At 40.6% G+C, this 25,098-nt stretch overlaps 1 protein-coding gene across 1 annotated transcript; it reads right to left on the minus strand.

Annotated features, from left to right (window-relative positions):
- Positions 1–1,036: 1,036 nt before the first annotated feature.
- LOC127670465 (zinc finger protein 120-like) lies at positions 1,037–19,431 on the minus strand. The gene is made up of 4 exons (XM_052164946.1): positions 19,341–19,431; positions 5,107–5,233; positions 4,838–4,898; positions 1,037–3,651 (listed from the first exon to the last, which is right to left on the minus strand). Exons 1-4 carry the CDS (start codon positions 19,341–19,343, stop codon positions 2,679–2,681), a joined length of 1,164 nt encoding a protein of 387 aa, XP_052020906.1. The 5' UTR covers positions 19,344–19,431; the 3' UTR covers positions 1,037–2,678.
- Positions 19,432–25,098: the final 5,667 nt, after the last annotated feature.

Consider the following 25,098-nt stretch of genomic DNA (forward strand, 5'->3'; position numbering starts at 1 on the left):
ATCCAGCCGGGCGGTGGTGGCGCACGCCTGTAATCCCAGCACTCTGGGAGGCAGAGGCAGGCAGATTTCTGAGTTCGAGGCCAGCCTGGTCTACAGAGTGAGTTACAGGACAGTCAGGACTATACAGAAAAACCCTGTCTTGAAAAAACCAAAATCCAAAAAAAAAAAAAAAAAAAAAAAAGAAAGAAAAAAAGAAATCCAAAAAACCAAAAAGAAAAGGGAGACATAACAACAGAAACTGAGGAAATTAAAAAAAATCAGCAGGTCCTACTATAAACCTATATTGAACACAACTGGAAAATCTGGATGAAATGGGCAATTTTCTAGACAGATGTCAAATACCAAAGTTAAATCAGGATCAGATAAACCATCTAAACAGTCCTATAACCCCTAAAGAAATAAAAGCAGTCATTAAAAGTCTCCCAACCAAAAAAGCCCAGGATCAGATGGGTTTACTGCAGAATTTTATCAGACCTTCAAAGAAGACCTAATATCAATACTCTCCAAACTATTCCATGAAGCCAGGCAGTGGGGGTGCACGCCTGTAATCCCAGCACTCTGGGAGGCAGGGACAGGTGGATTTCTGAGTTTGAGGCCAGCCTGGTCTACAGAGTGAGTTCCAGGACAGCCAGGGCTACACAGAGAAACCCTGTCTCAAAAAACCAAAAAACCAAAACCAAAACTATTCCATGAAATAGAAACAGAAGGAACACTACCTAATTCATTCTATGAAGCCACAATTACTCTATGTATTCTCCCTTGGAGATGGAATGGTTTCTATCTAATCAGGAACTTGTCACAATTTCCTTCCATAGAGAACTTCATAAGAGATTTTTTTTCTACTTCTATCATGTTTAATGTTCCAAATAGATTTCCAAAACTGGTTCAGTGGTTATCACTTTTAGTTTCAGAAGATATCATGTATATTTAAGAGGCATTTTACTATTATAAATTATTTTGATGACTTAAAAAAAGGTCAATACTGAATTGTATATTTTAAAATAAACTTTATTAGTTTAATAAAAAAAGACTCCAATGAAATGTAAAACACACTTAAGCACATTTATAGGGCTTCTCTGCAATGATTTTTCTCTCATGAAAAACTGCTGCTGTGTGCAAAGGCTTTATCACACTGATTCCATTCATAGGGTTTCTCTCCAGAATGAGACTACTGCGATGTGCAAGGTTTTGATGACTACTGGTTTTGGTTTTTTGGTTTTTCGAGACTACTGCGATGTGCCAGGCCTTTATCACAGTCAGTTGGTCCTTTAGTAAGGTTTCTCTACAGTCTGTGTTTTGCATTCAGTGATAGCTATCATGTGCAAAGGGCTTGCCACATTGCTTGCATTCACAGGGTTTCTCTCCACTATGAATACCATCATGCTGATGATTACAGAAATGTGCAAAGGCTTCAACATATTAGAGACATGCATAGAGTTTCTCTCCAGCGTGATTTTTTTTTCATGCCTTTGAAGATGACTGTGATGTTTAAAGGCTTTACCACACTGATTACATTTGTAGGCTTTCTCTCCACTATATGTTCTCTTATATATTCGAAAATGACTGTGATCTTCAAAGGCTTTACCACACAAAAAACTTTACTGTCCAGTATCTGTTCTTTTCTGTATTCAGTCATAACTGGGATGTGCAAAGGTTTCACCATATTGAATCCTTCATAGTGTTTCTCTCCAGTATGAATTCTTTCATGGCTTTGAAGATGACTGTGATATGCAAAAACTTTACCACATTTATTACATAGAATTTCCTTCATGAATTTCATTTAATTCATAGAATTTCATTATAGTAATTGGGTTTCTCTTAATGTCTTCAAAAATGATGATGTTATATAAAGGCTTTACCCCACTGATTACATTCACGGGGCTTCTCTCCTGTATGTCTATTTTATGCATCCAGATATAACTGTATTGTTTAAAGGCTTTATCACTGTAAGTGTCCATGACTCATGAAGAATGTGGTACCCCAGACTCAAGTCACACACAACAGCAAAGAGCACTTATTCTGCAGAGAACCTGCATGCAGAGGTCTGTCATATTCCATATTTAAAAGATGTATTTATTTATTTGTTTTATATGTGAGTACACTGTAGCTGTACTGATGGTTGTGAGCCATCCTGTGGTAGCTGGGATTTTGAAACAGGACTTCTGCTCACTCCAGTCGTCCCAGCTCCCTCTAGGCTAAAGAGTTATTTATTATTAGTAGTATACTGTAGCTGTCTTCAGACACTCCAGAAGATCTCATTACAGATGGTTGTGAGCCACCATGTGGTTGCTGGGATCTGAACTCAGGACCTTCGCAAGAGCAGTCATTGCTCTTACCTGCTGAGCCATCTCTCTAGCCCCCCTAATAATAATTTCTAATATCTGTTCTTTTCTACATTAAGAGATAACTATGATGTGTAAAAGCCTTACCACATTTCTTCCATTGGTATGGTTTCCTCTGCAGTATGAATACTTTCATGATGATGAAGACCACAGAAATTTGCAAAGACCTTGCATGTTAAAGACCTTCATAGGGTTCCTCTCCCAGATGATTCCTTTTGTTTCCAGGGACTATTGTGATTTTCAAAGGCTTCACCACAATGATTACATTCATAGAGTTTCTTTGGTATGATTGTTGTTATGGTACTGGAGAGTACTGTAATGTGCAAAGGCTTTACATCACTGCTTACATTCATAGGGTTCCTCTCCCAGATGATTCCTTTTATGCCTCCAGAGACTACTGTGATATGCAAAGACTTCACCACAGTGATTACATTCGTAGGGCTTCTCTCCAGTATGATGCCTTTTATGGGTTTGGAGAGTACTGTGATGTGCAAAAGCTTTACCACACTGACCACATTCATAAGGTTTCTCTCCAGTATGTGTTCTTTTATGCATTTGGAGGCTACTGTTTTGTGAAAAGGCTTTATCGCAATTATTGCATTTGTAAGGTTTCTCTCCAGTGTGTGTTCTTTTATGCACTTGGAGACTAGGGTGTTGTGAAAAGGCTTTATCACACTGATTACACTTGTAAGGTTTCTCTCCAGTATGAATTCTTTTATGAGTTTGAAGATGACTTTGAGATACAAATGATTTACTACACTGACTACATTTGTAAGGTTTCTCTCCGGTATGTGTTCTTTTATGTATTTGGAGATGACTCTGTTGTGAATAGGCTTTATCACATTGATTACATTTGTAGGGTTTCTCTCCAGTATGGATTACTTTATGTATTTGAAGATAACTGCTTTGTGCAAAGACTTTACCACACTGATTACATTCATAAGGTTTTTCTCTAGTATGTGTTCTTTTATGCAAGCGCAAAGTACACTGATATGCAAAGGCTTTACCACACTGATTACATTCATAGGGTTTCTCTCCAGTATGTGTTCTCTCATGTATTCGAAGATGACAGTGTTGTGAAAAGGCTTTATCACATTGATTACATTTGTAGGGTTTCTCTCCAGTATCTGGTCTTTTATGTATTTGGAGACTACTATGACATGCGAGGGCTTCATTATGTTGAAAGCTTTCAGAGGGTTTCTCTTGAGTTTGAATTCTTTCATGGTTTTGAAGATGACTGTGATATGTGAAGGCTTTATCACATTGTGCATATTCATAGAGTTTCTTTCCAGCAGGGCTTCCTTCATGCCTGCAATGATAATTGGGACATGTAGAAATTTTATCACATTCATTACACTAATGAATCATTTTATATGTATGAATTAATTTTATAATTCGGTTTAATTATCAAGTAGAATAAGATCATAAGGTTTTATCACACTGTTAAAAGCTTTGGTGTTCCCTTTCACTGTGGGTTGTTTTGCATCATTAGTGATTCCTGTGATGGTTCGGGCATTTATTACATGTCTCGCATTTATACCAGACCTTTTCTACACGAAGTTTTTCACATTATTTGAAGAGAACTGCAAGAATTCAGAGCTTTACCACTGTAATTGCATTCATAAATTTTCTTACAGTGAGTCATACTATATTTGAAATGTCAAGGACACACAAAATTTCCACATTCCTAATACTCATAGGCATTTTCTGCAGTATGACTTTGTGGTTTTATTGCCAATGATGTTGAAAAACTAAGTGATTACAAACTTGTATCACATCCAGAAAGTCCTCTCAAAGTGGAGACATATCTTTTAGTAGTTCTAGGAAAGAGAGATACTGGGCTTCATTCAATATCCCTATGCTCATATCGCCTGTATCCAGTATGAAATATGATATACCCATTAAAAATAACAAATAAGAGGTTTCCACATTGCATTCACAGTTTGATGTTTTGTTCCTCTATTATATGGACAATACATTCATATAATTGTGGTGATTCCCACACCTAACCCATGACAGAGGAACCATAGACATGAAGTGTAGGGATAAAGGTTTCTCCACAATCCTTTCTTAACTCTCCTAAACGTTCCCTCTCACTAAACTTAGCGAATGTAAGACAAGTATATGAGTAACAGCAGCTTTACTATGGACTGTGTGCTTAACAGAAGATTTTGAACATTTACATGATCACCTATCAATGTGTATACACAACATCTAAGTGGTATGACAGTGTATGGAATAGCAGTTCTGCGGTGTAGCTCTAATGCTGATATGATCCAAAGAGTTACATCTGTTAAGAAATACTCTCATAGCGGAATGCCTTGGAAACACAAACCAGCTACCTGACATAGAGGTGCACGGCTTTAGGGGAATTTAATTATCACTGATACACTTAAAGTTATGCTTATTTACACTGTTGCTGGTCTTTAAAATTTCCAGAACTCATTAAATTTTCTTCAGAAGTATATGTGAATCAGATTTCAAAGAAAAATTACCTTTCATATCTTTTATCACTTCGAAAATGTCCTTCAATCTTAAGGTCTTCCCAATTGTATCCTAAAATGTAGTACCAGAAAATGAATAACATATTATTGGAAATGAGGCAAAATTTAACCTATTTCCTTCAGTAAACCCTAGAACCATGCCTGCTTTATTTACCTCATTCTTCCTCATTCTCATTCAAGATTACAGAAGAGCATCAATAACCAAGAAAACAGTTGTTCCCCCACTTTATTTTAAAACTCAAAGGAAAATTCAGATTTACCTATAACCATGAGGTTCCTGTATGTGTCCAGCATCACATCTTTGTAAAGATTCCTCTGAGATGGATTCAGCAAGGACCACTCCTCCCGAGTGAAGTATATATGCACATCATCATAGGTCAATGCATCCTAAAATATCCCATACATGTGTATAAGAGAAAGCATGATAGTGATAACACTGTAATGAATACTTCATTGACAATATATTCATATAATTCTGGTTGATTCCCATACCTAACTCATGACAGAGACATCCTGCTAAAATCATGAAATCATTTTAGAAGAAAACCAAATTATGAGGTTCACCTGCCATTGCTGTGCCCTTTGGACAGCATATAGCCTAGCAAAAGAAATGCCAATTGAGAAGGGGGGTGGAGAAAGAGAGGGAGAAGCAAACATAGGAACAGTATTGCATATACATCAGAGGAATTCTTTGAACAATTACTAACCAGAAAAAACACTGAACACACTGGGTATCTAAGCACTTGCCAGGCAGCGGCAGGGGTATCTCACTGACTTGAATACCAGCCTCGTCTATTAAACAAGTTCCGGGACAGCCAGAGGTACCTATTAAGACCCTGTCTCTTTTGCAAAAAACAATCAAACAAACAAACAAACAAGACCGACAGAAAAACTCAGAGTTTTTTTTTCAGAACTTCCTACAAAGAATTAAACATTTATACTACTTCTCTATTCATATTCTAGGAACCTGAAGTTCCCCAGTTTAAACTGCAACATTAATAAGATCTTTCTCAAACACAATAGATATTTAAAGTTATAATGAACAAATGAAAATATTATCAATGTAAACGTTGATCATAAATAAACACCATAGGGCAGGAAAGATGGATCAGTGATTAATAGCTCTTGCTGGTCTTAGATATAGGACTCAATTACCAGTACTTACCATGGAAGCTCAGAACTATTCATTACTCACAGTTGAGGAGGTCTAAAGCCATCTTTTGACTATAGTGAGGAACAGGCACACAGGTGCATATTGCATGCATACATGCAAAATAGTCATGGTCACTCTAATATTTCAAAACAAACACACCATGGAGGAAGAATGTCACACTCTTACAATCAAATGAATCAAAAGGATCAGGCAATATTAATGTCATGAATACATGCTATCCTGGGAAATAGAATAATACTGTTTGCTAAATTTCAGAATTCAAGGTATGGGTGAAGCGCAGAATAACAGCATATGCTTGGCATGTGAAAAAATATACATTCCAAGGTTGGAGAGATGGCTCAGCAGCTAAGAGTACTGACTGCTCTTCCAGAGGTCCTGAGTTCAAATCCCAGCAACCAAATGGTGGCTCAGAACCATCTGTAATGAGATCGGATGCCCTCTTCTGGTGTGTCTGAAGACAGCTACAGTGTACTTACATATAATAAATAAATCTTTATTGCAGGGCAGTGGTGGCGCAGTGGCAGGTGGATTTCTGAGTTTGAGGCCAGCCTGGTCTACAGAGTGAGTTCCAGGACAGCCAGGGCTATACAGAGAAACCCTGTCTCGAAAAAAAACCAAATCAAAAACAAACAAACAAAAATAAATCTTTAAAAAATATATACATTCCAGGCCCATAAGCCAATAATATAAAAACAGAAAGGCATTTATATAATATATGACTGATATATTATTTTTGCCCCATATATAATAACAGCCCAAGGGAGCCAGACAGGTGGATCTCTAAATTCAAGGTCTTGCTAGTCTACACACCTCTTTTAGGACATCCAGGTCTACACAGAGAAACCTTGTTTTCAAAAACAAAACCAACACAATTAAAACTATAAAAACACCAGGTTACCAGTCTGGTCTACAGAGTGAGTTCCAGGACAGCCAGGACTACACAGAGTAACCCTGTCGAAGGGAAGGGGAGGGGAGGGGAGGGGAGGGGAGGGGAGGGGAGGGAAAAGGGAAAGGAAAAGGAAGGGAAGGGAAAAGGGAAAGGAAAAAGGAAGGGAAAAGGGAAAGGAAAAGAGAAAGGAAAAAGGAAGGGAAAAGGGAAAGGAAAAAGGAAAGGAAAAAGGAAAGGAAAAAGGAAAGGAAAAAGGAAAGGAAAAAGGAAAGGAAAGGAAAGGAAAGGAAAGAAAGAAAAGAAAAGAAAAGAAAAGAAAAGAAAAGAAAAGAAAAGAAAAGAAACACCAGGCTAGCAAAATAGTGAAGTACTGAATGCGACTTCTTCACTATGGCATTTGACTTAGGGACAGAGTCTATAATGGTGACAGCATGGCAGCATGAGAAAGGTGACTGATTAAGCCAGGCAGTGGTGGCACACACTTTTAATCCCAGCCCTTGGGAGGCAGAAGAAGGCAGATTTCTGAGTTCGAGGCCAGCCTGGTCTACAGAGTGAGTTCCAGGACAGCCAGGACTACACAGAACTCTGTCTCAGAAAAAAAAAAAAAAAAGAAAAGAAAAAAAGAAAACAAGTCTATACTCAATTTTATGTATGTATTTGTGTGTATGAGAGAGAATGCTTTCCATGTGTATACAGGTGATACACCACAGAAGTTGTCAGATTCTCTGGATCTGTCATAGCAGGTGTTTATGAGCCTCCTCACTTAGTGTTGGTATCTGAATTCAGATCAACTCCAAGAAGAAAATTTACTCACTGACCTGCCCAGCCCACATAGTACCTTTTATCTCTCATAAACAAACAAACAAACAAACAACAATCTATCACAGATCAATAATAAGAACCTAAATGAATAAAGAAGTAAATGAATGATTCCTGGAAACCTGATGTCTCAGTATTAAGATGTTGGGTATTGAACAAGTTAGGAGACCTCCAGACCTTCCCCACTCTGTTACCTGGGACCCAATAATCATGATTGGCCCTAGTGCTGCAACTCCCTCTCCTACTGTCTGTCCACCCCTCAGGTAGACACCACCGACAATCCCACCTTCCCATCCTACTTGCCAACTTGACTATATATGGAATGAGCTACAGTCCAGAATAGGAGGGCTCACCTGTGGTCCAGACCTTGAGGCTGGAAGACACAACTTTCTGACCTAGATCTTGGCATGGAGATCTTAAGTCACAGAGGCCAGGAAAAGCTCAGGTGCGGGCAAGGTAGTACATGCCTTTAATCCAAGGACACAAAGGCAAGGAGATCTCAGAGTTGAAGGTCAGCCTGGGGCAAAACAAGTCCCAGATCCAGGTGTGGTGGTACACACCTTTAATCTGGGCCACACCTTCTGCTAGAGACCAATAAGAGGACATTGGGAGAAGGAAGATTCACTCTTCCTTACCTGCTGGCATTTACTTGCCAGCACATCTGTTGGAATCTACTTCTACAGAAAACCATCTGAAACAAGTAGCCTGTGAGGTACTGAGCACAGACTAGATCCTTGGGCTTCCCAGTCATAGCTGACCATTGTTGGGGTAGTTGGACTATATACTCTAAGTCATCACAATACGTGTCTTCAATATAGAGAAACATTCCATCTGTTCTGTGACTCTAGAGAACCCTGACTAATACACATCCCTTCCTGCTGATCTCTGTATCCTAGCTACAAACTTTGGTCAGACACTCCCTGCTTAACCATAGCCTCCCAGAAGACTAGTCAGCCTGTACAAAGGCTTACCACACTATTATTTACCAGTGACTATATTCTTACAGTCAACCTTAGCACTAGAGCACTAGAGCAGAATACCAGGGTAGCGTCCTCTTCCGCTGCTTATGCCTTCTGTAGATAATACATAGCATCCCTACTTGCCCTTCCTGTCCTACCTCATTTCTGTTCAACCACATGCCATGCTTGCCAGAAGACCAGGTAGGCTGCCCACATATCTACCAATGCTATCAGTTATCCCAGACCCAATCTTCACAGTTGTCCTTAGCACTGGACTAGATCAACTCAGGCAACTTCACCACTCCCTTCATCTGTGCCTCCTATGGATAGCTAAGATCATATCTCCCTGGCCGCGTCTTCATCAAGCCTCCATCACCAGCCTGCATTCCCACTTGAACACACCAGCCAAGCCAGCCAGTAAAACAGGCAGCATTCAGCCAACACACTGTGAAAATAGAGAGGGCAAAAGAAACCCAGGAACAAAACTCCCATTCAATCAAGATGAAGCCAGAAATCAGGACCTAGATTTATAATCCCCCCAAACCCAGATGTCTAGACACCAGCATAGGCATATAATCAGTAACAGCCAGGGAACAGGTCAACAACACAGCCAAGCTATCCTATCACAACAGGTCCTGAATATTCCAACATAGCTGAAAGCACAAGAAAAAGACCCAAATACCAACTATATGAAGATGATACAGGTCCTTAAAGAGGCCGTGAATAAATCACTTAAAGAGTCTAGGCTGGTTTACCATGGGAGCGAACTTACCCAGCTAGCCCTGCAACACCCAGAGGAACCTCTACTCCCAGGTGCTCTAACACATCCAGGATCATAGGAGCAGAGGTGAGGAGGACTTAACATCTGTCCCATCACTATAGGGAGTGAACTGGAACTAGCAGGACCTGGGGACACAGGAACCCCACCTGACCAGTGGCACGGGTTCCTTCAGGTCTGCACTGGTTTACCTTGGGTGCAAACTCCCCAGCCAGCCCCGCAACACCCAGAAGAACCTCCACTCCCAGGCACTCTAACATGCCCAGGATCTCAGGATCACAAGATCCCAGAATCCTCAGAGACAGCTCTGGTGGACTCTGAGGAGTTCTGATACAACCAGGATCACAGGGAAGATAGGCTATAGCCATAGATAGTGAGGGAATTAGCATCAGAGATAATCAGATGGCTGGAATCAAGCATAAGAACATAAGCAACAGTCAGGCAGTGGTGGCACACACCTTTAATCCCAGCACTTGGGAGGCAGAGGCAGGAAGATTTCTGAGTTCGAGGCCAGCCTGGTCTACAGAGTAAGTTCCAGAGAAACCCTGTCTCAAAACAAACAAACAAACAAACAACAACAACAAGAAGAAGAAAAAACAAACAAAAGAACAGAAGCAACAGAAATCAAGGTAACAAGGCATCATCAGAACCCAATTCTCCCACCATAGCAAGTCCTGGATACACCATCACACCAGAAAAGCAAGATTCACATATAAAATCACTTCTCATGATGATGATAGAAGACTTTATAAAGGACCCTTAAAGAAATACAGGAAAACACAGGTAAACAGGTAGAAGCCCTTAAAGAGGAATCACAAAAGTCCCTTAAAGAATTATAGGAAAACACAACCAAATAGGTGAAGGAAATGAACAAAACCATCCAGGATCAAAAAATGGAAATAGAAACAATAAAGAAATCACAAAGGGAGACAACCCTGGAGTTAGAAAACCCGGGAAAAGGATCAGGAACTACAGATGCAAGCATCACCAACAGAATACAAGAGATAGAATAGAGAATCTCAGGTGCAGAAGATACCGTAGAAAACATTGACACAACAATCAAAGAAAATGCAAAGTGCAAAAATCTCCTAACCCAAAACGTCCAGGAAATCCAGGACACAAAGAGAAGACCAAACCTAAGGATAATAGGTATAGACAAGAGCAAAGATTGCCAGCTTAAAGGGCCAGTAAATATCCTCAACAAAATAATAGAAGAAAACTTCCCTAACCTAAAGAAAGAGATGCCCATGAACATACAAGAAGCCTACAGAACTACAAATAGACTGGACCAGAACAGAAATTCATCCCATCACATAATAGTCAAATCACTAAATGTACTAAACAAAGAAAGAATATTAAAAGCAGTAAGGGAAAAAGGTTGAGTACCATATAAAGGCAGACCTATCAGAATTACACCAGACTTCTCACCAGAAGCTATGAAAGCTAGAAGATGTCATACTGAGCCTAAGAGATCACAAATGCCACCCAGGCTACTATACCCAGCAAAACTGTAAGTTACCATAGATAGAGAGAAAACAAGATATTCTATGACAAAACCAAATTTACACAATATCTTCCTACAAACCCATCTTTACAAAGGATAATAGATGGAAAATACCAATACAAGGAGGGAAACTACACCCTAGAGAAAGGAAGAAGGTAATCTTTCAACAAACCCAAGCCTGGAGGTGGTGGTGCCAGCCTTTAATCCCAGCACTTGGGAGGCAGAGGCAGGTGGATTTCTGAGTTCAAGGTCTACAGAGTGAGTTCCAGGACAGCCAGGGCTATACAGAGAAACCCTGTCTCGAAAATAAAAAATAAAAAAAGAAAGAAAGAAAGAAAGAAAGAAAGAAAGAAAGAAAGAAAGAAAGAAAGAAAGAAAGAAAGAAAAAGAAAAAACCCAAAAGAAGACAGTCATACAGACATAATTCCACCTCTAGCAACAAAAATAACAGGAAGTAACAATAACTTTTCTTTAATATCTCTTAGCATCAATGGACTCAATTCCCCAATAAAAAGCCATAGACTAATACACTGGATCCATAAAAAGGATCCAACATTTTGCTGCATACAGAAAATGCACCTACCTCAGTGACAAAGACAGACACTACCTGAGAGTAAAAGGTTGGAAAACAATTTTCCAAGCAAATGGTCCCAAGAAACAAGTTGGAGTAGCCAACTAATCTAATATCTAATATCGGATAAAATTGACTTTCAACCAAAAGTTGTCAAAAAAAGCAGGAAAGAACACTTCATACTGGTAAAAGAAAAAAAATCTACCAAGATGACCTCTCAATTCTGAACATTTATGCTCCAAATGCAAGGGCACCTGCATTCATAAAAGAAATTTTGCCAAAGCACACATTACACCCCACATGATAGTAGTGGGAGACTTCAACATCCCACTCTCAGCAACGGACAGATCATGGAAACAGAAACTAAACAAAGACACAGTGAAACTAACAGAAGTTATAAACCAAATGAATCTAAGACATATTTATAGAACATTCTAAAGCAAAAGAATATACCTTTTTCTTAACAGATACCAAATACCAAAGTTAAATCAAGATCAGATAAATCATCTAAACAGTCTCATGACCCCTGAAGAAATAGAAGCAGTCATTAATAGTCTTCCAACAACAACAACAACAACAACAACAAAAAGCTCAGGACCAGATGTAATACCGATTCTCTTCAAACTATTTCACAACATAGAAACAGAAGGAACACATTTGTTCTATGAAGCCACAATTACACTTATTCTAAAACCTAACAAAGACCAGAAAAAGAAAGAGAACTTCAGACCAATTTCCCTTATGAACATTGATGCAAAAATACTCAATAATTCTTGCCAACTGAATCCAAGAACACATTAAAATGATCATTCACAAGCCAGGCAGTGGTGGCGCACGCCTGTAATCCCAGCACTCTGGGAGGCAGAGGCAGGTGGATTTCTGAGTTCGAGGCCAGCCTGGTATACAGAGTGAGTTCTAGGACAGCCAGGGCTATACAGAGAAACCCTTTCTCGACAAAAAACCAAATCCAAAAAACAAAACAAAACAAAACAATCATTCACCATCATCAAGTAGGCTTCATCCCAGAGATGCACAGATGGTTCAATATATGGAAATCCATCAATGTAATCCACTACATAAACAAACTCAAAAAAAAATAACACATGATAATTTTATCAGATGCTGAGAAAGCATTTGGCAAAATCCAACACCCCTTCATGATAAAAGTTTTGGAAAGACCAGGAATTCAAGGCCCATACCTAAACATAGTAAAAGCAATATACAGCAAAGCAGTAGCCAACATCAAACTAAATGGAGAGAAACTTGAAGCAACCCCACTAAAATCAGGGACTAGACAAGGCTGTCCACTCTCTCCCTACCTGTTCAATATAGTACTTGAAGTCCTAGCCAGAGCAACTAGACAATAAAAGGAGGTCAAAGGGATACAAATTGGAAAGGAAGAAGTCAAAGTATTACTATTTGCAGATAATATGATAGTATACTTAAGTGACCCCAAAAATTCCAGAGAACTCCTAAACCTGATAAACAACTTCAGCAAAGTAGCTGGATATAAAATTAAACAAATCAGTAGCCTTCCTATACTCAAAGGATAAACAAGCTGAGAAAGAAATTAGGGAAACAACACCCTTCACAATAATCACAAATAATATAAAATACCTTGGTGTGACTCTAACCAAGCAAGTGAATGATCTGTATGACAAGAACTTCAAGCCTCTGAAGAAAGAAATTGAAGATCTTAGAAAATGGAAAGATCTCCCATGCTTATGGATTGGCAGAGTTAATATAGTAAAAAACGGCTCTCTTGCCTAAAGCAATCCCCATCAAAATTCCAACTCAATTCTTCATGTAGTTAGAAAGAGCAATTTGCAAATTCATTTGGAATAATAAAAAACCCAGCATAGCAAACACTACTTGCCAGGCGGTGGTGGCACACGCCTGTGATCCCAGCACTCTGGGAGGCAGAGGCCTGCCCGGTCTAGAGTGAGTTCCAGGACAGCCAGGGTTATACAGAGAAACCCTGTCTCGAAAAACCAAATCAGCCCAGCGGTGGTTGGCACAAGCCTTTAATCCCAGCACTCGGGAGGCAGAGGCAGGCGGATTTCTGAGTTCGTGGCCAGCCTGGTCTACAGAGTGAGTTCCAGGACAGCCAGGGCTATACAGAGAAACCCTGTCTCGAAAAAACAAAACAAAAACAAAAACAAAAGAAACAAACAAACAAAAAAAAAACCAAAAACCAAATCAAAAAACAATAATATAAAAACAGAAAGGCATTTATATAATATTATATAATATATGACCAATATATTATTTTTGACCCATATATAATAACAGCCCAAGGGAGCCAGACAGGTGGATCTCTAAATTCAAGGTCTTGCTACTCTACACACCTCTTTTAGGACATCCAGGTCTACACAGAGAAACCTTGTTTTCAAAAACAAAACAATGCAATTAAAACTATAAAAACACCAGGTTACCAGTCTGGTCTACAGAGTGAGTTCCAGGACAGCCAGGACTACAACAGAGAAACCCTGTTTCGGGGGGTGGGGGGGGTGAGGGGAGTGGGGGGGGGGAGAGAGAAAAAAGAAAAGGAAAGAAAAGAAAGGAAAGGAAAAGAAAAGAAAAGAAAAGAAAAGAAAAGAAAAGAAAGGAAAAGAAAAGAAACACCAGGCTAGCAAAATAGTGAAGTACTGAATACGGCTTCTTCACTATGGCATTTGAAGTCTATAATGGTGACAGCATGACAGCATGAGAAAGAAGGTGACTGATCAAGCTGGACTATGGTGGCACACACCTTTAATCCCAGTCCTTGGGAGGCAGAGGCATGCAGATTTCTGAGTTTGAGGCCAGCCTGGTCTACAGAGTGAGTTCCAGGACAGCCAGGGCTACACAGAGAAATCCTGTCTTGAAAAAAAAGCACCCCCCCCAAACCAAAACAATGTGTTGAGCACATCAATAACTTAAATAGCAAAAACTGAAATACTGAAAACTGCAATAACTAGAAAACACAGACGTGCCAAGAAATGAGGAAAGGCAAACCTTTAAAATCAGGAAGAGTAAAATAAAACTGTCTCTACGGAAAGTCCCCAAACCAACAAAAACTCAAGGAATAATAACAGAGCAAAATTTCAAAGTACCAAAATAGGTAAAGGTCTATCATTTTTCAGAGGAACAACAATATAATAAAATTATAGTTAGTAAAATGACATAATATAGATGGCATCACTGATAAAAGGAGACACAAAGTTAGGTCTATACATACACCAGTCCTCTTTACAAACCCCCACAGGATTATAGTCAAAATCAAAATAAAAAAACCTGTGCCCATACTAGGTAAAGTATTGTGGGTAGAAGGTTATTCTGATTGGAGAGATTTCTTTAAAGCATTCTAATGTTTCAAAACTGGACAAAATAGCTTTGACTACTAAAAGTATCTTCTTCTCTGATGATAAATAAAAGGCTGTCTATTAGGATCACTCAGAAACCACTTTGTTTTCTATGATTGGTCTGCACCAGAGTGAGGAGATGCACACTTTTAAAACTAAATGAAAGATAACAGATTATCGAGCTAAAGAACTTGTTCTGTTCTTTTGGAAACAAGTCTAGGCGGGCGGTGGTGGCGCCCGCCTTTAATCCCAGCACTTGGGAGGCAGAGGCAGGCGGATTTCTGAGTTTGAGGCCAGCCTGGTCTACAGAGTGAGTTCCAGGACAGCCAGGTCTATACAGAAAAAACCTGTCTCAAAAAAACCAAATCCAAAAAACAAACAAAAAAAAATTAGAAAAAAAAACCCAACAACAAAATCAAACCAAACCAAACCAAAAACCAAAAAAAAAAAAAAAGGGGCGGGGGGGGGGGGTACAGAGCTAAACAAAGACTATTCAACTAAGGAATATCAAATGACTGAGAAGCACCAAAAGAAATGTTCAACATCCTTAGTTATTAGGGAAATGGAAATCAAAACAACCCTGGGATTCCACCTCATTCCGAATGTCTAAAAAACTCAGGTGACAGCAGATGCTGGTGTGGATGTGGAGAAAGAGGAACTTTCCTCCATGGCTGGTGGGATTGTAAGCTGGTACAATGACTCTGGAAATCAGTTTGGTGGCTCCTCAGAAAATTGGACCCAGCTATACCACTCTTGGGTATATATCCAGAAGATGCTCTAACATGTAATAAGGACACATGCTCTACTATGTTCATAGCAGCCTTATTTATAATAGCCAGAACCCAGATGTCCTTCAGCAGAAGAATGGATACAGAAAATATGGAACATTTATACAATGGAATACTACTCAGCTATTAAAAACAATAAATTCATGAAATTCTTCAGCAAATGAATGGAACTAGAAAATATCATCCTGAGTGAGGTAACCCAGTCACAAAAGAACACACATGGCATGCACTCACTGATAAGTAGATATTAGCCAAAAGCTCGGAATACCTAAGATACAATTCAAAGGGCATATGAAGCTCAAGAAGAAGGAATGTGATTCGGTTCATCTGAGAAGATGAACAGAATACTCACAGGAGCAAGTGTAGAGCAGAGCCTTAAGGAAAGGCCATCCAGGCCCCACCTGGCAATTCACCCCATATACAGTCACCAAACCCTGACAGTATAGTAGATGCCAAGAAATGCTTGCTGAAAGGAACCTGATATGGCTGTCTCCTGAGAGGCTCGGTCAGAGCCTTGCAAATACAAAGGCAGATGCTCACAGCCCAACATTGGACTGAGCGCGGGGTCCCCAATGGAGGAATTACAGAAAGGACTATAGGAGCTGAAGGGGTTTGCAACCTCATAGGAAGACAACAATAACAACCAGACCCCACTAGAGCTCCCAGGAACTAAGACATCAAACAAAAGGTATACATGACTCTAGCTGCATATGTAGTGGAGAATTGCTTTGTCAGGTATCAATGGGAGGAAAGGTCCTTGAGCCTATGAAGCCTCCATAGATGCCCCAATGTAGGGGCATTGAGGCCAGGGAGGTGGGAGTGGGGTGGGTAGAGGAAAACCCTCATAGAAGTAGGGGGAGGGAGGATGGGATAGGGGCTACACAGGAGGGGGGAAACTGGGAAAGGGGATAATACTCGAAATGTAAATAAGGAATATATCCAATAAACAAGAAGAAATCCAGGAAAACACAAACAAACAATTGGAAAAAATAAACAAATGCATTAAAGACAGCCAGGAAAAGAGAAACAAATAATTAGAGGAAACCAATAGATCCCTTAAATAAGGACAAGAAAAAGCAATCGGAAGTAAAACAGTTCAAGACCTTAAACTGGAAATACAAACAATAAAGAAAGCACAGACTAAGGAAATACTGGAAGTGAACATTTTAGGACTGTAAAGAAGAACTACAAAGACAAGGTTTACCCACAGCGTGGAGATGGAAGAGAGTATCAGATATTTGAGATATAATGGAAGAAATGGATACATTGGTCAAAGAAAACAGTATGTACAAAAACGTTCTAGCACAAAATATCCAGGAGCTTGTGGGTATTATGAGAAGACAAAAACTATGAATAACAGCAATAGAGAAGGATACCAGTTCAAATGTCTAGAAAATATTTTCAACAAAAGGGTAAAAAATATTTTTGAACCTAAAGGAGATGTCAAGAAGCATAGAGAATACCAAATAGACTGGACCATAAAAGAAAGTCCCCTTGCCGTGTAATAATCAAACACTAACCATATATAACAGAGAATATAAAAACTGAAATGGGAGGAAAAACCAAGTAACTTATTATATCTCTGTCTTGTAGAGTTACACCTGTCTTCTCAAGAGGAACTGTAAAGCCTGAAGGGTACAGAAACCATAGAAGCCAGCCCTGATTACTAAACCCTATAGAAGGTGAGAGAAGAAAAAATATATCCAATACAAGGAGGTTAACTACACACATGAAAACCCAGGAAATAAGTAATCTCACATTATCAGCAAAACCAAAAGTACACACACACACACACAACCCCCCCCCCCAACATGTACCCAAAAGATGTCCCACCATATCACAAAGACACATGCCCCATAGTGTTCAGAGCAGCCTTACTCATAATAGCCAAGAACTGGAAGCAAATCGGTTCATTTTAACACTCTATGGTGGTTTGGCCCTTTAATGTAGGAATTTAGAAAGTTCAATGTAGAGGAAAGCAAGGCCATTGCCCTGGGGAGCAAGACTGGGATCAAGGTCACCTGTGTCAACATTGCATGTCTCAGAAACCTTTTCTTAAAAGGCTGAGGATGCAGCTGTTCTCGAATGCATATGCCTTCCCAGGGAGAAATCACTACACACACAATGAAAAAAACTAAAAAAAAAAAAAAAAGAAAGAAAAAAAAAGAAAGAGCGGGGAGGTGGTGGCGCATGCTTTTAATCCCAGCACTTGGGAGGCAGAAGCAGGCAGATTTCAGAGTTCAAGGTCAGCCTGGTCTACAGAGTGCTTTCTAGGACAGCTGGGGCTACACAGAGAAACCCTGTATGGAAAAACCAAAAGTAAAAGAAAGAACTATCTCTTTAAGCACATGTGGACTGTTCCCAGGCACCTATCTATGCAGGAGAGGAAGACCTTGTCTATCCTCACCAGGAGGGGTTCAGCTGAATCCTGGAGAGACTTGATGCCCCAGGGAAGAGGATGAAGGGAGGCCAGTTGAGGTGGGGGTGGGGGAGGCGTGGGGTGGAAGAGGGGTGGGGGTGGGGTGGGGTGGAGGAGAGCACCATCTCAGAGTCAATGGAGAGGGGAATGGAGGGAAGAACTTTTAGAAGGGGGACCGGGAAGGGTGGCAACATTTGGAATGTAAATAAATAAAACAATTAAAGAGAAAAGAAGTATCTCTTTAGCAAAAACATGCATCCAGCACTGGGTAATGCTCAAAGAGGAGCCAGCCTAGAACACACCTTGCAGTCCACAGCTGCCATCATCCTTAAGTCTCTCTTATGTTCAGCCTCCAGGTTACACTTTGAACCATTTAAATAGAGGCAGAAGATTGCAAGTGTAGCCACTTAGACAGAGGGGAGATTTACACTGCAAGGACATCCACAGAAGTGTTTCTCAAGTACACCAGAGACCTGAAACAGTGACACAGTCCTAAGGGAAGATCCCAAAGGATGAAAAGGACCAGAAAAGTAGAAAGGACAAAAGTTGGGGTGGGGAGTTGCAGCACCAGCTATATCTCATGCCAAGTAAGCTTCTTAAGAATATCATAGCCGGGCAGTGGTGGCGCACGCCAGTAATCCCAGCACTTGAGAGGCAGAGGCAGGCAGATTTCTGAGTTCGAGCCCAGCCTGGTCTCCAGAGTGAGTTCCAGGTCAGTCAGGGCTACACAGAGAAACCCTGTCTTGAAAAACCAAAATCTTTTATACTACTTCCTGGAGGGGAAAAATACGACGTGTATGAAGTCAGCAGAAAGTTTTACACAATGGGATAAACTCGGAGGAGTCTAAAACAGTGCTGCACAGCTTAATATGGGACTGCTACTCACGACCAGAGGTGACGATTACATCTTTCTCATATTAACTCCAAATGTGTCTTACATCAAAATGTTAAAACAAGGTGCAAAAACTGTATTAGATACTGTAGAAACAGGTATTTCTGTGTTTGCCATCTTGCCAAGAATGTTTCAACACTCAAGCCCATGTTACAAATCCTTGAGCAGATGCAGCCCCAGAGCAAAGTTATTCAGAGGCCACTTCCAGGCTCAAGGAGCGGCTAAGACCACGAACAACCTCACAGGTGCTCATGTTTAGCTGCGGTTCCCACCCAGCCCCAGGGAGGGCTCACCACACTCGCTCCTGCGGTTCAATCGCCTGCTCCTTCCCATTGGAAGCAGCTGCCATATACTCACCATATCGCGGGTTCAGAGCTCGCCTGAACTCCCTTCACAGCACACAGCAGTAGCAACAAACACTCAAGCCTTCTCAGCTACAGCGTTGAACCTGCGACTGGGTGCCCGGAAGCACCCGCCTCCACTTCAGACTGGAGGCTCTGATTGGCCAGCACAACTTGAGTGACATGAGCACATCCCTTAAGGTTAGAGAGTGGTCAAGGGACACAGCACAGAGATTCCTGGCCCAGGCTTCTGGTCCAGGGCCATCCCTTTTCCAGATAAGTAGAGTGAGAGTGCACTGAAGGGACAAGGCAAGGCGGTTCCTGTACCAGGCTTCCTTTCCAGAGCTAGACCCTTTTCAGATCTGGAGAGATTTGCATTTCAGAAGCACTTGTGCCTGTCCACTGACACCCTAGTGGTCTCTCTTCCAAAACTTTTAACTCCTGGAATGAAGACTGATAGCTTGCAGGAACTGTTATTAAATTGCAGTGAAATAAACTATCTGGCCTACAGAGGAAAGGTATCCAGAAATAAAGAGAGATTTTTAGGAAACACTAATATTTTTGTTCTGTGGTTTCAAGGTTGGGTCAGATAAAGTGCTGCTAGATTTCACTGGTAGGTATGAGACTTTACACATCCCTGGGAAAAAAGCAGGAAATAGATAACAAACTCTATCCAACACTATTGTTATTCAGTCCATCTTCCTCAGTGGGAAGGGAGAAAGCACAGCTGTATTCATAAAGGTATCTGGATGAAGATGAACAGAACTGATAGAATGAATCTCTGTGTATGTAAAAGTGGATTTATTGGAATGGTTTGCAAGCTGTGGTTCAACTAGTCCACAATGGCTGTCTGCAAATGGACAGATGAAGAATACAGTAGTGGTTCAGTCCATGTGACTGGATGTCTCTGCTGGTCTTCAGTCTATACCAGAATTAGGAAGAAGTAAGGCAGTTTAAAAACAATAACAACAACAAACAAACAACAAACAAACAAACAAAAACCCCAAAACGAGCCTGCTATGCAGAGGTAAGACATAAAGACAAGAAGAAAGATCTACCATCTTCAATGACCTTCATAAATGTAGGTTGCCACCACAAGCTGTGGCCTAGATTAAAGTTATTTCTCATTACTTCCAAAGATACAGATTTAAAAGAGGGTTTATGATTTAAAAAGATATAGTTAAGAAACATTCTTTATATTACCGACCTACTGCAGTTTTAGCTAATTCCATGTATAGCCAATTTGACTGTCAAGAATTACCACCAGGAAAGCCAAGACAGAAGAGCTGAGACAGATTTATATCCAGTTGTAGGAAAGGAGAACAGGAGAGTCATTTCCAAAGCAATGCTTTTTTATTTCATTGTAAAATTTTATTTTTTTCGCCAGGCAGTGGTGGCGCACGCCTTTAATCCCAGCACTTGGGAGGCAGAGGCAGGCGGATTTCTGAGTTCGAGGCCAGCCTGGTCTACAGAGTAAGTTCCAGGACAGCCAGGGCTACACAGAGAAACCCTATCACAAAAAAAAACAAAAAAAAAAAATTTAAAAAAAAATTTATTTTTTTCATTAGTCATTTTTCACAGTCCAGACTTCATCCCACTTCCCACCTGCCCCATGACCATTCCCATGCTATACCTCCTACCTCCACCCCTGTCTCCAAGAGGATGTCCCCATCCCACCACCCCTTCCCTTCCAGACCTTCCCACTCACTGGGGTCTCTCATGTCTCCTCAGGGTTAGGTGTGTCTTCTCTCAGTGAGGCCAGACGAGACAGTCCTCTGCTGTATATGTGTCAGGGGCTTCACAGCAGCTGGTGTATGCTGCCTGGTTGGCGGCTCAGTGTCTGAGAGATCTCAGGGCCCAGGTTAGTTGAGACTGCTGGTCTTCCTCTGACTGCCACCCTCCTCCTCAAGTTCTTCAAGCTTTTCCCAAATTCAGTCACAGATTTCCCAGGCTTATGTCTATTTGCTGGGTGCTAGTATCTGTATCTGATTGTTTCGGCTGCTTGTTGGGCCTCTCAGTGGGAAGCCATGCTAGGCTCCTGTCTGCAAGCCCACTACAACATTAGTAACAGTGTCAGGACCCCAGGGTTCCCCTTGAGCTGGATCCTAGTTTAGCTCAGCTACTGGACCTCCTTTCTTTCATGCTCTTCTCCATTTTTGTCCCTGCAGTTCCTTCATGCAAGAACAATTCTAGGTCAGAGATTTTGGCTGTGAGATGGCAATCCCATCCCTCCACCTGATGTCCTGCCCCTCCACTGAAGATGGACTCTACAAGTTCCCCCTCCCCACTGCAGAGTACTTTATTCAAGGTCCCTCCATTTGAATCTGGAGAGTCTTTCAACTCCCACATCTCCAGTACATCCTAGAGGGTCCCCCTAACTCCTGGGGTTGCTTTTTTCCCTTCTTTCTGTGGGCCCTCAGGGCTTCAATCCTGTTTCCCCTCCCCCAAATATCTAATCCCATGCCCCACTTGCCCTTACTGTGCCCTCTCCCAACTAGTTCCCTCCCTCCCTCTGACCCCCATGATTGTTTTCTTTTCCCTCCCATGTGGGTTTGAGGCATCCACACTTGAGTCCTTAAGCTTGTTAATCTTCCCGAGTCCTGTGGGTTGTATTCTGGGAACTCTGCATGTTTGGCTAATAGCCACTTATTAGTGAGAGCATACCGTGCATGTCCTTTTGGATATGAGTTACCTCATCTGGATGATATTTTCTAGTTCCATCCATTTGCCTGCAAAACCCATGATGTCCTCTTCATTGTTGACAACTGAGTAGTATTTCATTATATAAATGAACCACATTTTCTGTATCCATTCTTCCCTTGTGGGTCATTTGGGTTGATTCCAGTTTCTGGCTATCAGAAATAAGACCACCATGAATATAGTGGAACATGAGTCCCTCCCTGTTGTATGGTGGGGCATCTTTTGGGTATAAGCCCAAGGGTGGTATAGATGGGTCTTCATATATATTTTCCAATTTTCTGTGGAAACTCCAGATTGATTTCCAGGGTGGTTGTACCAGTTTGCAATCCCACCAGCAATAGAGTAGTGTTCCTCTTTCTCTACATCCTTGCCAGCATGTGCTGTCACCTGAGGTTTTGATCTTAGTCATTCTGATTGGTGAAAGGTCGAATCTCAGGGTCTTTTTAGTCTGCATTTTCCTGATCACTAAGGACTATGAATATTTCTTTAAGTGCTTCTTGGCCATTTGAGATTCCTCTGTTGTAAATTTTCTATAGTCCAATTTTTTGATTGGCATGTTTGATTTTTTGGTGGTTAGCTCCTTGAGTTATTTACATATTTTGGATAGTAGCCTTCTACCAGATGTGGGGGTAGTGAAGATTTTCTCCCAATCTGTAGATTGCTGGTTTGTCCTACTAACTATGTCCTTTCCCTTACAGAAGCTTTCCAGTTTCGTCAGGTTTCATTTATCAATTCTTGATCTTAGAGCATGAGCCATTGGACTTCTGTTTAGGAAATTCCCCTCTGTGCCAACAAATTTGAGGCTCTTTCTCACTTTCTCTTCTATTCGATTCAGTGTATCTGGTTTTATATAGAGGTCATTGATCCACTTGGACTTGAGCTTTGTGCAATGTAAGAAATAAATACGGATCTATTTTCATTTTTCTACATACAGACTGCCACTTAGGCCAGCACCATCTAGTGGTCCTCAGTACTTCAGTCCTGTTTCCCCTCCCCCCATACCTGATCATGTGCTCTACTTCCCCTCCTTGTCCCCCCTCCCACCCAGGCCACTCCTTCCCTCTGACCCCTCCCCCACCATGATTGCTTTCTTTTCCCTCCCTAGTGGGATTGAGGCATCCTCACTTGGGCCCTTCAGCTACTTCTCCCACTTGCAAGAGAGCTTCACTCATTAATGAGGAAAAGGATGTTGGGGCACAAAGGTCCTTGTACCCTCAGATCACCTGGGAAACTAGGACGCTTGTATGTACAGAGGCCTGCACTCAATGAAGAAAGTAAAATACCTGCATTCAACCTAAAAGGCTGGAAGAGGATTTTCTTAATGACCCAGTGACCTTTTTGCTCTCTGTGTAGTCAGACCTCACATAACTTTTGCTACAGAGGCATACCTAACCCAAATTCTCCAAAATGACTGTCTTAAACTCTTTCCTTCCTAAATTGTTACCAATCATTAGGGGAGATGTCACATGTCCTTTATGGCCTACTGACATCTCTGGTATTAGTCAGAAACCACATTAGATTCCAGGCATTTTATCTACAGAACCTACCGTTATAGTCACATGTATTCATGTACCTTGTAAAAGGGCTTCTATGTAGCCACATATTAAGCATTGTTGTGGTTTTGGAATTGAACTGATTGAACTGAGTTTTGCCATAGTACTTTTTTCCAAATTGTACTATGTTCTAAATATGCTGACAATGAACCACGTGATATTTCACTCCTTGAATTCTGATCCAGGTTGACAAAGTCAGTCTGCACCTACATTTTATTCTCATGTCTTAGTGTGGTTCACGTTCCTGTATCATACCTGCAGGGCCTACTCAACACAACTCTGGCCCCTGCGACCTAGAGCACCTTGGATGAGAAACATTATCAAGAATAGAAAACTTGGGGTGGAAAATACCTCAAAGATTTAGAGAATTGAAGTTTCTTTTAGAGCACCCAGATTTTCTTCATTCCCAATATATAAGGCCACATATTACTATGTGTAACTCCAGCTTCAGGAATTCTCACAACATCGCCTGGTCTTCCTGGCCAACAGGCATGAGTGGAGTACAAAGACACCGATGTAGGCAAACACTCATACACAAAATATAATGAGTAAATTTATTTTTGTAAAAAAAAAATATAGACAACTTACACCATAAAACTTATTTCTCAAGCTGGGTATGGTAGAGTATTTCTTTAGTCCCAGCACTGAGGGCCAAGAGGCAGAAAGATCACTGTGAGTTTGAGAAAGGTGTTCCATAGTACACACACACACACACACACACACACACCTATGGAAAAGAAGAACAAATGTAAACCACATAGAAAAAAAAGGAGCATTGAAGAATTGCAACTACACGTTCCATCTAAAGGTCATTTCATGTGTTTGCCATCCATGCCCATGAAATCAATTTCAAAACTGAATATTGCTAAGGATGGTAGCACATGCTATTAATTCCAGGACTTTGGAAGCAAATTCATATCCTTGAATTTGAGGCCATGCTGGCCTACATAGTCCCTTCCATAGTACAAAACCCATCTCAAATGGAATTAAGTTATTTAAGTAAATATTGTTCCAGTATCTAAAACCAGGAGCAACCATTGAAGTATATTATCAAATTTTATTTTACAACCAGGCCAAACTTGCAGTCTCTTCTGAATTAGAATGAAGAAATATTCCTGCTTAAATGCAGGGGAGCCTGTTTATACTCTAACTCAAGACTGAAGTATGGAGCAAATGATTACAAAAACAGACATTTTTTGCATTTAATAGTTGAGTTAACTATCAACCAGTTTACAGAACATACCATGAAACAGTGGCGAGAAAGTATGATGTGTAAATCACAAGATTACTGAGAATGAACAAGTCTATTATGGTTGACTTTTAACTTGGAACACAAGAAATGAAAAACGCCATAGGGAACTATCTATGGATAGACAGAAGTTTAATAGTTTTAACAGAAAAAGACATAAAAAGTGTCACCTAGCCCTTAACATCTATAATTCCCTTTATTGGGTCTCCTTGAGAGCTCCAGATTTCCTTGATCTATTAAGTACACTAAAATGTATAACACATATTGAATCT

The sequence above is a fragment of the Apodemus sylvaticus genome, chromosome 1 (genome assembly GCF_947179515.1).
Source record: "Apodemus sylvaticus chromosome 1, mApoSyl1.1, whole genome shotgun sequence".
NCBI classification, from domain to species: domain Eukaryota; kingdom Metazoa; phylum Chordata; class Mammalia; order Rodentia; family Muridae; genus Apodemus; species Apodemus sylvaticus.